Source organism: Athene noctua, chromosome 15 (genome assembly GCF_965140245.1).
Source record: "Athene noctua chromosome 15, bAthNoc1.hap1.1, whole genome shotgun sequence".
NCBI classification, from domain to species: Eukaryota; Metazoa; Chordata; class Aves; order Strigiformes; family Strigidae; genus Athene; species Athene noctua.
In genome coordinates this window covers 1,402,346-1,416,035 of record NC_134051.1, presented here as the reverse complement: position 1 = coordinate 1,416,035, position 13,690 = coordinate 1,402,346, and the positions used below count along the sequence as shown (strand labels likewise).

General features: G+C 50.7%; 2 protein-coding genes and 1 long non-coding RNA gene across 20 annotated transcripts in view; 1 reads left to right on the top strand and 2 right to left on the bottom strand.

The window, feature by feature from the left end:
• MAPK8IP3 (mitogen-activated protein kinase 8 interacting protein 3) overlaps positions 1 to 7,099 on the top strand; it is a 74,866-nt gene extending 67,767 nt beyond the window's left edge. For 17 of the 18 annotated variants that reach the window (XM_074919298.1, XM_074919292.1, XM_074919290.1 and 14 more), the window contains 4 exons: positions 1,192 to 1,230; positions 3,055 to 3,234; positions 3,457 to 3,600; positions 4,160 to 7,099. In XM_074919298.1, the coding sequence (XP_074775399.1) occupies positions 1,192 to 1,230; positions 3,055 to 3,234; positions 3,457 to 3,600; positions 4,160 to 4,281 (485 nt within the window). In that variant the 3' untranslated portion in view covers positions 4,282 to 7,099. The remainder of the gene's footprint in view (positions 1 to 1,191; positions 1,231 to 3,054; positions 3,235 to 3,456; positions 3,601 to 4,159) is intronic. The other variant, XM_074919296.1, reaches the window with a different exon arrangement.
• A 2,606-nt stretch (positions 7,100 to 9,705) lies between these two features.
• MRPS34 (mitochondrial ribosomal protein S34) lies at positions 9,706 to 11,803 on the bottom strand. Its single transcript, XM_074919227.1, has 3 exons — positions 11,392 to 11,803; positions 11,278 to 11,320; positions 9,706 to 10,422 (listed from the first exon to the last, which is right to left on the bottom strand). Exons 1-3 carry the CDS (start codon positions 11,707 to 11,709, stop codon positions 10,145 to 10,147), a joined length of 639 nt encoding a protein of 212 aa, XP_074775328.1. The 5' UTR covers positions 11,710 to 11,803; the 3' UTR covers positions 9,706 to 10,144.
• Positions 11,804 to 12,986: 1,183 nt separating this feature from the next.
• On the bottom strand, positions 12,987 to 13,635 carry LOC141966610 (uncharacterized). The gene is made up of 2 exons (XR_012634605.1): positions 13,494 to 13,635; positions 12,987 to 13,293 (listed from the first exon to the last, which is right to left on the bottom strand). It is a non-coding gene; the product is annotated as an uncharacterized LOC141966610 (long non-coding RNA).
• Between the last annotated feature and the right edge of the window lie 55 nt (positions 13,636 to 13,690).

Below are 13,690 nucleotides of genomic sequence, written 5' to 3'. Positions count from 1 at the left end.
GCTTTGGCAGAATGAAGTGTTCAGTTGCACAGACAACCTGTTTAAAACCAAATAGTATTTGTTACTGTCCCTTTCAGTTCAGTAGAAGCCATTTCCTTCTTGGGGAACCAATGACATCTCAACCATCCACACAGCCTTCTTTTCTGAGCATGACCTTGCCAGAGCAGACCGATTCTGTAGCTACTGGAAACCAGGAGAAACAAAGCTTTGGGAATTGTAGTAAGTCTCTGAAAGGAGACCATGGGATAAGAACTCACCAGGAAGATCTCCCTGGAAATTCTGTTTTGGCATAGACATCTAAACGTCTCTGTAACAGTATTTTCCAGAAACTAACCTTAGAAAAGCTTCATTTACTCAAATTAGGGCTCAGCTTTATCAGTCTAGAAATTGGTATCCTGTGCCAAATCCAACCTGATGAGGAGACCCAGCAGTAGTAGTTAATAGGTGTATGTCTGGAGCTGGAAGCTTAGTTGAAGCTCTTAGTGATCCTGTTCTGTACCTGCCAGTCAGCATCTGATTTTGCAGGTCTGTTCCATATTATGGGGGAGTAGGACTTGAGGCCAATGGCAGCTGCTTTCAACAGAAAACAGCCAAATGAACATTTTCTCACCACTGCAAGCAGGAAGTCTGAGAAGCAAATGGCTCTTGTATAAGAGGAGCAAACCTGTTGTAATCCTTCTGAAAGTCAGGGCTGAGCTGGTCTCCTCTAAGGCGAGTGGATCTGGATATGCCTGAGGCTGACACCAGGAAGCCAGTGACACAGCTGTCTTTGTGCATTGCAATCTCTGTCTCATTTCTGAATCCCTGTGTTAAAGTCCATTCTTTCTTGGGGCTGCTGTCCTAATTCTGAGTTAAACTTGTTCCCTGCGGTAAACCAGCTGCATTATCTTCTGGTGTTTCTGTAAAAATGTGGTAAGCAGTAAGGTCTCACTGGAAAACTTTAGCAATGGCTCCTTGTGACCATGGTCTCTCTTTCATCTCAGATGTTACCTTGTAAGATAAAAGGAAACTGAGCAAGAACAGTGTTGGTATAAATTAATCTGGGCCTGTAGCTCCTGCTGTGGTTTCTCTAGGTTTTATACATTTCTGTTGCTCCCTGAATTTTCTCCCAGTAATCACCTTTTTCTTCTTTCCCGTCCTGCCTGTCTTTTCCTGTGCCCTTCTGTGTTCCCACTCCTTGCCTGTGCCTAGCTGTAGTCCTCCACCGAGGCCAACTCCTTGGGCTCCGGGGTAAGTCCATTGCCTCCTCCCGTCAGCTTTCACTCCTTTTGCACCCAATCACCTTTGCAGTCGCTTTCCTACCCTTCCATCCTGCCATTCAGCTCTCTCCATTCATTTTTGCTCATCACTTTCATTTTAAATTGCATCTGAGAAAAATGACCAGAAACAGTAATGTAAATATCCTCATTCCCCATGGCTAAAAACATTTTCATCTATCTCATCGGCCATTTCTCTGGGTTTTTTTGTGTTAAGAGCATTTTTCTCCATCAGTAGTTCCCTTATTGTGGTAGGCCAGGTTTGAGATGGGACTGTAAAGGTTCATTCAGTCAGAGAGTTCCAGGAAGCAGGAGTAGACTCTTCTTCCAAGGTCTTCCTTGGTCATCCTTGGTCTTCCAAGGATGCTTCTCTCATCAACTCCAGGCCAATGACAGTAGGTGCTGTGACACCTGCCAGCTGGAAGTAATCAGCCAAGACTTTTAATCAGAGGGGACTTTGATAAACATTAAGAATTGATTGGTTTTGTGCCAGTTAAGGCAGGCTCAGAGTTCAAATTTGTGCTTATCTTTGCCTTTCCAGGGTCAGAAATGAGTACTTTTTTCTCAGAGTAACACATATCTGTGGCTGTACAGAAGCATTGTCAACATGTGTCTCCTCCTTTTAAAGCATCTGATATTGGTTTGCAGTAAGAAGCCAGATACTGAACAAGAAGAAGTGCTAGTACCAGCCCTGTCTGTCAGTCAGATGAGCTCATCCAGTCGTAGCTGCTCACAGCAAACCAAAGCACAGAGGTGCAGAGAGCCTTCATTTTGGGGATCTTCCCCCGGCACACACTGATTTTAATTTTTCCATCGAAATATTTGTACTTGTCCTGCCATCCTTGAACCCGATAGGTAAAAGTCTCCTTTGTTCAAGTTACTTAATAATTGAAATCCAGCCCAAGCTAAAATACAGAACTACAGATAATTAAGCGTGCAATTCAGTTCTCTCACAGGAAGTGGAAGCCTTCTGATTTTCATACTGTTTCTGTTTTACTGATGTGGGTGCATGCGGAAGGAAAGCATCACCCATCCTGAGCTCTGAGCACTCGTCTCTGTTCCTTGGTGAGTGGAAGCATTCACATTCTGATGTCGGCCCCTGAGCCCACCTTGAAATCCTTGGAAGCTGTGGATGGTGAACATCTTTCAGATGTTTGTTGCCTGAGTAGCTGATCTTCTGGTGTCACAGCTAAAATCAAGGACTAAGGAAGGACCTCACTCCACTGCTGTGACACTGGGCTGAGAGGCCTTCACCAGACACAGCTTGGCATAAGCAAAGGACTTGACTTGGAAACTGAGCAACTTCACTAATCCAGAAAACAGCAGTAATTCTCCTCCAGGTGCCCTTAATGTCTCATGGGTACAGCAGACATTTTTTGATACCCTGTCAGGTACAAAAGACCAAGGTTGATCCTAGGACTGTAGGTCATTTCTGGATGCTGGAGAGGATTGCTGCTGTTGAAGAGGCCTTCAGTGGGACACCTCAGAGACCTTGTCTAGCTTGTCCTAAGGTCACTCATGCCCAGCACCTCCAGGGATGTGTGCCTCATTAGAAGGCAAATACTAGACTGGATGAGAAAATAACAGTTTGTTATGATGAGTGGATTGTTGCCAGCCTAAGAGAGAGGGACTGTATAGTCTAGTGTGGTCTCCTCCATCTCATCCTTTACACAAGACCTTTAAAGAGACCTTCACCGTTAAAGGTTTTCCTTCATGGCTCATGAGTTTTCTCTTTGATTCAATCCTTTCAAGGGGACTCAAAGCCATTGCTGACAATATTCCTCCTCCCTGTCCCCAGCCAACAAGACCTCACCAACTTCTGGAGAGGGCAGCCGCTCTGGCGGGGTCATCCACGTCTACGGTGATGACAACAGTGACAAATCTGCCAGCAGTTTCATTCCCTACTGCTCCATGGCTCAGGCACAGCTCTGTTTCCATGGCCACCGTGATGCTGTCAAGTTCTTCGTCTCTGTGCCTGGTAAGGAGGAGCACAGCCCTTACTTGTGAGGGCCTTGTCCTGCCATCCATGCTGCAGCAGGAGCTTGAGCTGATTTAGCGCCTGCAGGTCCCTGTGGCTCACACATCAGTAGTTTAAACAGCCGCGACTTCTAGATTTCACGTGTGTGTGTGTGTGTGCGCCTGCGTGTTAACTGCATGGAGGTTGAGCAGAGGCACTGACAGCACCTCTGTCCTCTCCCAGGCAATGTCCTAGCAACCCTGAATGGGAGTGTGTTGGACAGCCCCTCGGAGAACCCCAGCACAGCGGCCACAGAGACTGAGGGGCAGAAGCTGAAGAACGTCCTGGTGCTGAGCGGAGGAGAAGGGTACATCGACTTCCGGATCGGTGAGCGCCTGTGGTGTGAGCGTCCAGAACGGGGAGGGGTGCGGGGCCGTGGTTGTGGGGAGGGGGGTCGCTGCTGTAGGAGTGAAATCTGGAAAGTACTGCTCTCTGTCCTGTCTCCGGCTGCGAGGGCAGATAGCAGGTGTTTTCCTTGCATGGCACAAGGCTGCCAAACCCTGTGCCCCTGCCTGTGCCTGCAGTGCCACACAGTCTGCCTTAATGGCCCTGGAAAGAATAAAACCATCTGCCACTGACTTCAAACATTGTTGCCTCACTGTGGTCACCTGTGCTGCCTGTATTGTAAACATTGGCTTCCCCAAAAGGAAGGGTGTTTTTTTCCTAGTACTGGAGATGGTTTGTTCCACCAATACAGTTCTGCTTCAGAAAAGCACCACGTTGCTATAAATGTTCTCCAGGCATAAAGGAAGGTCTCAGCTCATGCTGGCTGTTGTCAGACTGCCGAGACTCTAACAGGGGTATTAACCTCTTTAGAAGCATTCCAGAGCAGTGCAATTTGGGATTTTCTTTCTTGCCTTTTCTACTCTCTGTTTTCTGTCTTCAGGGGATGGAGAAGATGATGAGACAGAGGAGAATGCAGGAGACGCCACCCAGGTGAAGCCAGTACTTTCCAAGGCTGAAAGGAGTCACATTATCGTGTGGCAGGTATCCTATATCCCTGAGTGAGAATTTCTCCTTTCCCACCAATCTAAGTGTCCCTCCTCCCGCCTGAATGCCAAGATGTACATACAGAATGCCTGCATTATACCTACTGCTGGAAACCGACCCCAGACAACTGCAACGGCTCCTGCCTCGGACTGTGACCCCCTTCTAACCTCTGAACTTGCAGCTTTCATCTTGGGCCTGTGCGCTTTCTGCGTGGTTGGATTATTGTTCTGCTCTGGAGCTGGCATCTACAAGGAGAGACATGGCAGCACATCGATGAAGTGGAGCTTGGAGCTAGAACTGTGCAAAGCCTTTGCCCGGTGCACACGAGCTGGCAGCTGGAGGGGTTGTGGCTCAGGTTCTCCAGCAGGTTGCCTCACTCCCACCTGCATGAGAAAGAAGTACGTCCCCCTGGCATCCCCCACCAAAGCACTGATGGTGAATCACAACTTCTACAGCACCCTAGCAGAAATACTTTCTAGTTCACCAGTGGACTCTCCACCTTATCCACCTATAAGCACAGAATAATGTCCCACGGACTGAGAGCAGCCAGGTCCAAGGAACCCTCAATAGACAGGAGTGTCAGGGTTTGGGCAGCACTTCTGCTGTTTGGCTGGAGAAGGCAGTAGTGCCATTACTGTGGGAAACACATCCTCCATACCTGCAGATGGAAAGTCTACCTCCTCTGCTGTCGTCTCCGCAGTCATGTGCTGGGTGACTCTGTGTGTCCAGAGAGGATTGTTTGGTAGCCTCAGATAGGAGATGGGTGTTAGATCATGGAGGCCACAGGACCTTTGGAAACTGTGGTAGCAAAGGGGTACTGGAACTTTGCTTTTTTAAGAGCAGAAAAGGCAGCAATACTTTTAACTCCCCCTTCCAAAAATGCTAGGTGGAAAAGAAGTCTTGAGCTCATTCTGAAAGGTTCAGGAGAAAGCTATCTCTGCACAGTGCTTGTTGGCTTTTAAAATGTCAGGAGAGGGCAGATGATGTTGGTCTGCTGTGAATTATGCATTAACACATTGAGATTACCTTGACTCGTAGGCTGTCCCCATCTCAAGAGCTGCTGGAAGGAGATGTCTGTTTTCCTTCACACTGTGGCTGTTGGTTAGGAAAGACTGTGTAGGTGCAGTCAGGGTATAGAAAGGCTGTGTATCGCCTGAGGTCACACAGAAAAAGGAATTGAGGCCAGGTCTCCTGACCTTTTTTGCCTGACAGTGAGCACTGACTTTGTTACTGAGTAGTTTGAAAACCTGGAAATTTCTGACTCCTGAAAGGGATTGACAACCCCTGAGAAAAAGAATCTCATGGCCCTCCTTGTGTAAGCAGTTCTAGGGGATTGCAAATGTGCATCCTGCTTACAAGAGAAGCAGCAAAAAATGGGACCAGGGAGAGCAGTTTTGAGCTCCAGATGCAGAACGTGGCAGCTCCAGATGTAGAGGCAATGGTTGGTCCTCCCTTTCTGACAGCGGAAACAGTCTTGTCTTCAGAAGGACAAATTGTTTCCTTTGAATACTCCCTTCTGGATGTGCAGGACTAGAGCGAGTACCAGTTGTTAGCGATGAATTTGGAAGCTTCTGGTGGTCATCTTGTTTCATCCTGAGCTGAGCAACACTCTGGGGTTCACAGGGATGTCCCTGTGCCAGCGGGGTGGTAGGGGGACAGCTGGGGGAAGTCTCATCGTCTGGAAAGCTCCCAGCTGTGTCCTGTGCTTTTTGCCATAGACTAGGTTGCCCCCAGGTCTTGTGGTCTGGAGCTGCTTATGTGCTGCAGGCATGTGGTATTCCCCGGGGAAGGTCTGACACATGGCAGCTGTCCTGATACAGCAGCACTGAAACGATTTTTGGATCCACACTTGAGAAAAGGCTAGGGCATACGTTTCCCTGCAGGGAGGCAAGAGGACGCCTCTGGAGAACAGAGGCCTCTGGGGCCACCGCGGTGCCCACGCTGCCCGTGAGCAGTGCTGCGCCACGCGCCTCCCCGCGCCCAGGCGCTGCCCTCCCGCTGCCCGCACACCTGCCTGGTGCCCGGCCTTGGCCTAAGGGACGCCTGGAGCCACCGCCCGCATGCGAGGGCACCGCTCACCAGGTACATCTCTCCGGGGCATTGCTGTCCGTGCCAGGCTTCTCACTTTCCCAAAATGCTTTCTGCTAGGAAGAACTCTTCGGATCACAAGACAAGAGCGTGTTAGAGTTAACAAGATCAACATTTAGACCACAGAGTCCACAGATATGTAACAGTTCATCAGTTATGGCCAGGTAAACTTCATAATTTGGGCTAATTAAAGGGAAAAAAAAAAAAAAAGCCCTACTAGGCCCAGTTCCTTAGCTCTATTCACTTTTCCGTAGGAAAATACAGAATTGCAACATTCTTACCTCTTACTGTTTGTTTTATATCTGGTTTTAGCAGTTGAAGTGACAGTACTTGGTCACTGGGCCCTGGCAACATAAGGAAACCAGTCTCGGGCCTCTACCAACAGGTTCCTTTCCAGTTCAGTGCATGTTTTCCTCCAAGAGAAGCACAGGTCCGAGAGGGGCAGCTACAGCTAAATAGAACCAGCTTCTGCTGTCAGCTCCTGTGGGCATTTGGTGGCTGCTGGGCAGCAAGGTGAGAACTGACTGGCTTCAATACACTTCCCTGTCATATCTCCACTGTGATGTATGTAAAGTATCTTGTATGTTACAAAAGGATTTTAAAAAGTGTCTTAAGGCCTGTAAACTCCGCTATTTGGTCTGAAGATGGCATTCTGTAAAGAGACTGCTGTATGAATATGTTCCCATGCTTTGTCCCCTATGCTATCAAACAACAAACCATATCTGTTCTGTATGTAATAAATGTGTTAACATCAGCAAGTGTAGGACATCTCATTCCTGTAAAGGCACTGGGATTTACACTCAGTTTTTAATAACAAGAAGGCACTTAAAAGGGTGGGAATGGCAGCTTGTGTTCACCACTGAGCAGTTCAGTGGCAAGAAATGAGATGCGGATTGCTTACTGTCAGAGCAGAGGAGCTGCTCCTGCCAGCCACAGGGCAATCTGTAGCTTCTAGTGTCAGAAATAAAAGGCAGAAAAGACAAGCGTTCAGCTGCTGGCTAGCTGCAGCTGTCCTCCTGGTGTCCCCTTGGGGGTTAACACATCAGGCTCAGCTTTCAGCACTCGAGTTGCTGATGTTCCCTGTCAATACAGGGTGGTACTTCACAGAGTCTCATAGGAATCTGCCATTCAGCAGTGCTGGAAGTGAGTTCCTCTTAGTCCCAGCAGCACTTAGACACATTCGTATTTATTTTGTGGAACTGCATTAATTCAAGGGCTGTACACAGCAGTAACAGACAAGGGAGCTACCTCCTTACACCAGGAGTAGCTTCTGCCCTAAGCAGGTGTCCCAAAGGTGAGTCATCTCCGCAACCAACAGCTGGGCTGCTGTCCTATGCAGGCCAGGGTGAGGTACAGCAGGCAGTGCTGCCTGGGTCCATAGAAGCATCTCCACAATGTTTGGAAACAGGCCCTGGGACCCATCCTGCAATCCCCTGGCACTGCACCCTGTGATACAGCCAGGGGCAGTTTGAGCAGGGCACTGAGTGAATTGGGTAAATCCGCCTGGGTGACTGAGGAAGGGGCTCATTACCATCATCCTTCAGCCAACCACCCCTGTGCTGTTAAAAGATCCAGATCAATGCACAGGTCTGAGAGTCCTGGCAGAGCTCCCAGCATGTTCCAGGCACTGAGTCCAACACCTGGCAAATGAGGGCTGTGCAGCTTTCCAGAAGGGGACCTTCACAACCACACAGGGCTCTCGGGCTGCCCAGGGCTTTGTGTGAAGACACCCCCCTAAGTGTTACAGCCCTGAGGTCAGCAGCAGCAGCCCCACCTGGGCCCCCACCCATGCATGGGCCCTTACCACCCATGGCCCAGGAGGCTCATCAAAGCACCAGCTGCAGCCTTCAGTCTCTGCCTGAGCTGTGCTGTGACTGTGCCTGTCTCCACCTGTGCCTGGATGCACCCCTTGGACTAGGTTTGGACTAGGTGATTTTCAGAGGTCCCTCCCCACCCAAGCCATTGTATGATTCTATGCCTTACGGTGGATTATCTCTGCGTGCTTCTGCTCCTGGCTGGGCTCCCTGGCTGGACCCTGGTCGTGGGTCATTTCTTGCCTTCTCTGGGCTGTTGGTGGGCCCTGTTACCAGCACTTGGCTCTGCCCACTGTGGTCAGACTGTGGGCCTGTGCGCTGTCAGGGAGGGCACTGCCTGTGCTGGGGTTGTGTTCAGCTCCTGGCTGTGCAGGACAGAGGACCGCATTGCTCTACTTGTCCCATCTAACTCACATCTACACCTCCTTCCCCACCTCACCTGTCCTCGGTTTCTGTGCTGGTTCAGTAGCACCTCAATCACTGTAAGGACAGGAAGGCACCAGCTCAGCCCCGCAGCTGGCAGCAGAGGCTATGAAAACCAGAGAAGCTCCTTTTTACTCAGCTGCAGCAGGATGTCACAGCCTCAAACTGTTCATGCTTTTAGCAACACTCCCAATTTTCCCTCCCCTGGCCTTTCCTATTGCTTATGAAGCCAGAGAACCAGCCCTGCCACAACAAAAGGACAAGAGCCCAGCCCTGCCCAGCCTTCTTGCCCTGTTGTAGGACTGGCTTTTACCTCATGAAAAGCCTTCCCCTAGGAAGGTGAGGAACCTCAGGTAGCCAGTGTTGATCCCTTTGCTTCTGCCTGATGACAGCCTTTTTCCTGTGTTCTGTCCCACCCAGGCCTACTGGGTAGGGCACAGAGTCCAGTTTTTGCTTTCCCTTAGTAAATCCCTTCAGGCTACTTGTGATTTCAGGATGCCACAGCAAATGGCACAGCACCTCTTCACCACCCACTAGCGCAGATCAAAGAACCAAAGAGCTGCTTCTGCAGAGAGCTGATCTGTGGGGTTACAGAGTGAAACAGCTCTGGTGCCCCCTCTACCCACAGGCAGACTAGACGCTCCAACAGTTGCTGACACAGCAGCAGAATCCACAGCCACTGCAAGAGAAAATGAAATGCTAAGAACTGCACTAAGGAGCTGCAGTTTTGTAATGTTCACCACAACACACTGCCCTGGAACTGATAGTAATTTGACATTGGCTTCAAACAGCAAGAGCCAATCCTGTATACTTTGCATCACCAGAATTAAAATGATTTCTGCTATCTCCTGACAGCCATCTCTGGGAATAAGGGATGGATAGCTCTGGATAAGCTTAGCATCCAAAGTTGTGTTCCTCCTGTGTTCTTCATTGCTATCGTATGTAAGTAGCCCAGATGATTCTGCAGCAGTTACAAGAAATCCAAGGCTGTGCCTGTATTTGTAAGGTCTCTTAAACCTTTGGTAAGGACTTGGTAAGGTCTCTTAAAAAGCTCTGCATTTGGACCTCACAATGATCTCCATGCACTGAAAAAAACCCCAAAGTTTTCTTACTGTGCTGCAAAAATAAGAAAACATTTATTTTTGTTAGGAGATACATTTGTACACATCTGTGAAATAACATGATATTCTCAGTCATTTTTCTGTTATATATGTAGGACGCAAATTATCTGAAAATGTTCTTAAAAACCTCATTTTCAGGCTGTAAAGACAACTGCTCCAAAGCACTGTAGCTGGATGACAGGAGCTATGCATTCAGGTACTACACGGGGAACCAAGAAGGTTCCTCTGCTGACTGAGACCAAAGTTATGGAAAAAAAAAATCCACATGTATCTGCATCTTTCCTTTCAGATGAGGTGGCTGTACAGGGCAGGGGGGGAGAATGCCAGGAAACCTGGTCACACCATGCCACAGTGGGCAAGGGGATCTTCTGTAAGATGATGTGCTTCTAGCAAACAGTGAGAGCATGTAGGCAGCTCGGGACACAGAACAGGTCTTTATACGGGTGTCCCTGTAGCTTTTTTCTTTGCACGCTGAAAGGGAGAGGCCATGACCTTCTCCAAATCAATCACTGGCTCCTCTGTGATTGGTTTTCCCTCTTTCTGCCACTGTGCGAGGATCATGGCTCGGAGCAGAGGCGGGTATGGAAGGTACCGAATGGTTTCCTCCAACACTGGGGTGAATCTCTTGAAGGCCTCCTCCTCATGCTTGGGCACCATACGCCAGTCATGGTACATGATTTTGTCGATTTCTCTCACTACTTCTTCGGTTTTGCCTGAGAAAAGATGATGAACACCCATGGACAACACTGACAAACTCCCTCCAGGAAATGCACCAAGCGTCAACTCTTTGGTATCAAAAATACTGCAACAGGCAATAGTAAAGGAAGTTTTCAGAGGATCAGACAGCACCTTCCCTGCTCTGTCCTTAGAAATCAAACCAGAAACAGACTGAAAGAACTACAGGCAAGGTGTTGCAATTCTGTGGCTGACTCCCTCTCTTAATTTAAAATGTCACTTAATCTCTCTCTGGTTTAGTTTCCATGGCTAAGGAACAAGAGCAGTTTCTCTCTACACTTGATGAGAGTTCCCTGGGAAATTTAATGTCAAAAATACCCAACAACTTAAAAACCTTTGAGAAATGTTTCAGAAACTCTAGTAAGCAACAATTGTTTGCCTAATAAAAAGCAGCTTTTAGAAGGGAAATCACTCACTTAAGTCCAAGCATTAAATTTAAATCCCAGTCACATAATTTACTTGCCATCACTCCTGTTTTACTAACGAATTTAACTGGAATACCTTCATGTGTTCATTCTGTGTCTTGCTTTCTAAGTCTCAAAACAGTCTGTCACCTTGTCTCATCCCTTGGTAGTGCGCTCTTTCCTCAGGGTCAGCCTGCACTGCCTCTCCCACCACACCCCTTAGAAATGCGTTCAGTGGGGGCTAGGCCCCAGCATTTGAAACTAAACCATGGAAAACTTCTTTTCTGATTAGCAGATCTGAGAAAAACAAATTTCCCAAGCAGGAAGGCTGCGGTTTTGCTGCAAGCTCCCCCCTCTCCCGTTACTCTCGGGTCCTGCCTACAGCAGCGCTCTCCAAACCCCGTGTGCAGGACAACGAGCCGGGTTTACCTCTGAAGGTCAGGTAGCCCCAAGCTCTTCCATGGTCCATGTTCTGCAAAGAAAACAAGCACCTGTTGAGGGCCGGAGGTGGCGGGGCGGGGGGGAGGGGGGGGCGGCGGTTACCTCGGCCGTGTAGTCCGCCTTCACCTTGGTGATGACCCAGTAGCAGGGCTCGTCGTACGCCCACAGCCAGGACTTGCGCGTCACGGTGCGGCCCACGCCGAAGCGCGGCAGGCGGCAGAGCAGCGTGAAGAGCCGGTTCTCGTTTCGCACGTCCTCCCAGGCCCGCACCGGCAGCCGCTTCTGCGTCAGCGGCCGCCGCATGGTCTCGTAGTCCAGCGCGAAGCGCTGCGAGTCCCGCGGCCGGTTCTTCAGCGCCCGGTACTCGCGGACCTTCTTGGCCATGGCGGCGATGGGCCGATGCAGCTTTTTGCGGACCATGGCTCTGGCCGACAACGCCGGGACCCGGCCGCGCCGCCCGCCGCTTCCCCTCTCGCCCGGAAGCCGCCCCGCCCGCCGCGGCGGCACGGACCGGAACGGACCGGACCGGAACGGACCCTCCCCGTGCCGCGGCCGAACCCTCCCCGTGCCGCGGCGGAACTCTCGTGCCGCGGAACCGCCGCCCCGCGGGGGCCTCGCCCGGGCGGCCCGAGCGGCCCCTCGCCCCGCCGCCCTCGGGCCGGGCGCCGAGCGCTCAGCAGCCGGCGCGGTCCCCGCGCAGCCCGGGGGTGCCGGCACGGCCTCTGTCCCGGTGGGGGCTGCGGGCGAGAGCCATGGCCGGAACGCCCGGGCCCTGGGCAGGCGCGGCTCAGTGGCACCCTGACGCGTTAATGTGCTGGGCGGCTCCTTCGGATCAGCACCTTAGGGCGGGGAGATTGGATCTGAATAACCGAAAGCCTGCGATGGAAAAATCTGTTTGAACAGATTCACCTATTTCAGGCCCTGGAGAAGGGAACTTTCAAATCCAGAGTGTAAAGTAGGTTTTAGGAAGATGAAAGCAATGTTGAAGGTCTGCCTGAGGTTGGAGTCGGAAGCTGAGCTAAGAGCTGGCTCTCCTAACTCTGTCCCCAGGGATGAGAGACTCCCCCCTGCACGAACCACTCCAGCCACAGCGCACCAGTGCGCCACAGCTGCACAGACTGGAACTGCTGACGGCAGCAGAGACTGAAAAATGCACAGCCCCTGGATTGTGGCTACAGGCTGGTAAATTAAACCTGTCTGGAGAAAGGGGTTTTTTCTTCTTAAACCTGTCACTTATCTTGTAAGGAAACACATCCATTCCAGTACTGCTGGCAAGTGCTTTACTGAAGGCATTCAGGTGTACAGGGACTGGTTTTTGTCAGCAGCCAAGATCAATGTATGGAGGAAAAGTCAGAGGCAGGGGGTGTGTGCTACACAACAAAACAAGTAAAACACACATTTTAAAGGCTGCTAATGCTCTTAGAATACTTTATCCTCATAGGGTGCATCTCTTGAAAAAGGACAGGGGAGTTGTAAACAAGGACGACACACCTGATTAAGTTGACAAACACTGATTTAGAGTAATATAGTCGACCTCAATCCACCCAAATCTGGGAGAAAAAGCAGAGCAATTAAACCACTTATTTCAGGATACAGAGTGGGTAGCTCATATCTAGGGCTATGCAGCACAGGTATCAAGCTCATGCCCTTTAAGGTTCAGGGTTTCTGAGGGCACAGAGCAAAAGAGGACACAAGAATGCTTGAAAAATTGTGAAACTGGTTTAATCAGATGCACAGAAACAAATGGCAATGCCAAACACAGCAAGTCATCTGGAAAAACGATACAACTCTACAACAGGTGGCTAGAGACAGCATCTCCTAGTTGCTACAGCAGGAGAGTGAGCACAAACAGTGTTCTAAAACCTACCACCTCCTAGTTTAATGGGGTCACTGGGAGATACAAGTGCAGGTCACAAACGTCTTCTGGTATCCGGAGACCCTGAAGAGCCAGCATCCTGACAGCGAGCCGTCTTGGGTAGCAACAGGATCCTCTGTTTATTGTTCCTTAAGGTGCAATCTCGTATCAAGGAGAACCCCTTCGCTCTGGGGGTGCTGTAGAGACCTTGGCCGCAGGTGCCCAAGGAACAGCCCACTGCCCCAGAGGGAAGCCCCCGGCACAAACACGGGCATGGCCGGGGGCGGCAGCCCGCCCTGGCGCGGCCTGGCAGAGCAGCAGCGACCCCCCGACTGCCACAACCACTTACCCCGACGTGCTCAGCGCAAAGTTCTGCTGCTTGAGGGCTCCCGCCGAGCCGCTGGCGGGCAGCGCAAAGCGCTGAGGGGCCCCTCCTGCGGCCGGGCCGGCCCCGCTCCGCGCCAGCCCGACGCCATCGCCGTCCTGCGCGCCCAATCGGCGCCGCAGCGGCCGTCACGCCTCGGGGGAGCGGCCGGTGACAGCCCG

Coding starts and splice junctions, on each gene's coding strand:
- MRPS34 (XM_074919227.1), bottom strand. CDS start 11,709: ATGGTCCGCAAAAAGCTGCATCGGCCCATCGCCGCCATGGCCAAGAAG. Junction 11,321..11,391: donor AGGCGGACTACACGGCCGAG/GTAACCGCCGCC, acceptor TTTTCTTTGCAG/AACATGGACCATGGAAGAGC. Junction 10,423..11,277: donor GGGCTACCTGACCTTCAGAG/GTAAACCCGGCT, acceptor ATCTTTTCTCAG/GCAAAACCGAAGAAGTAGTG.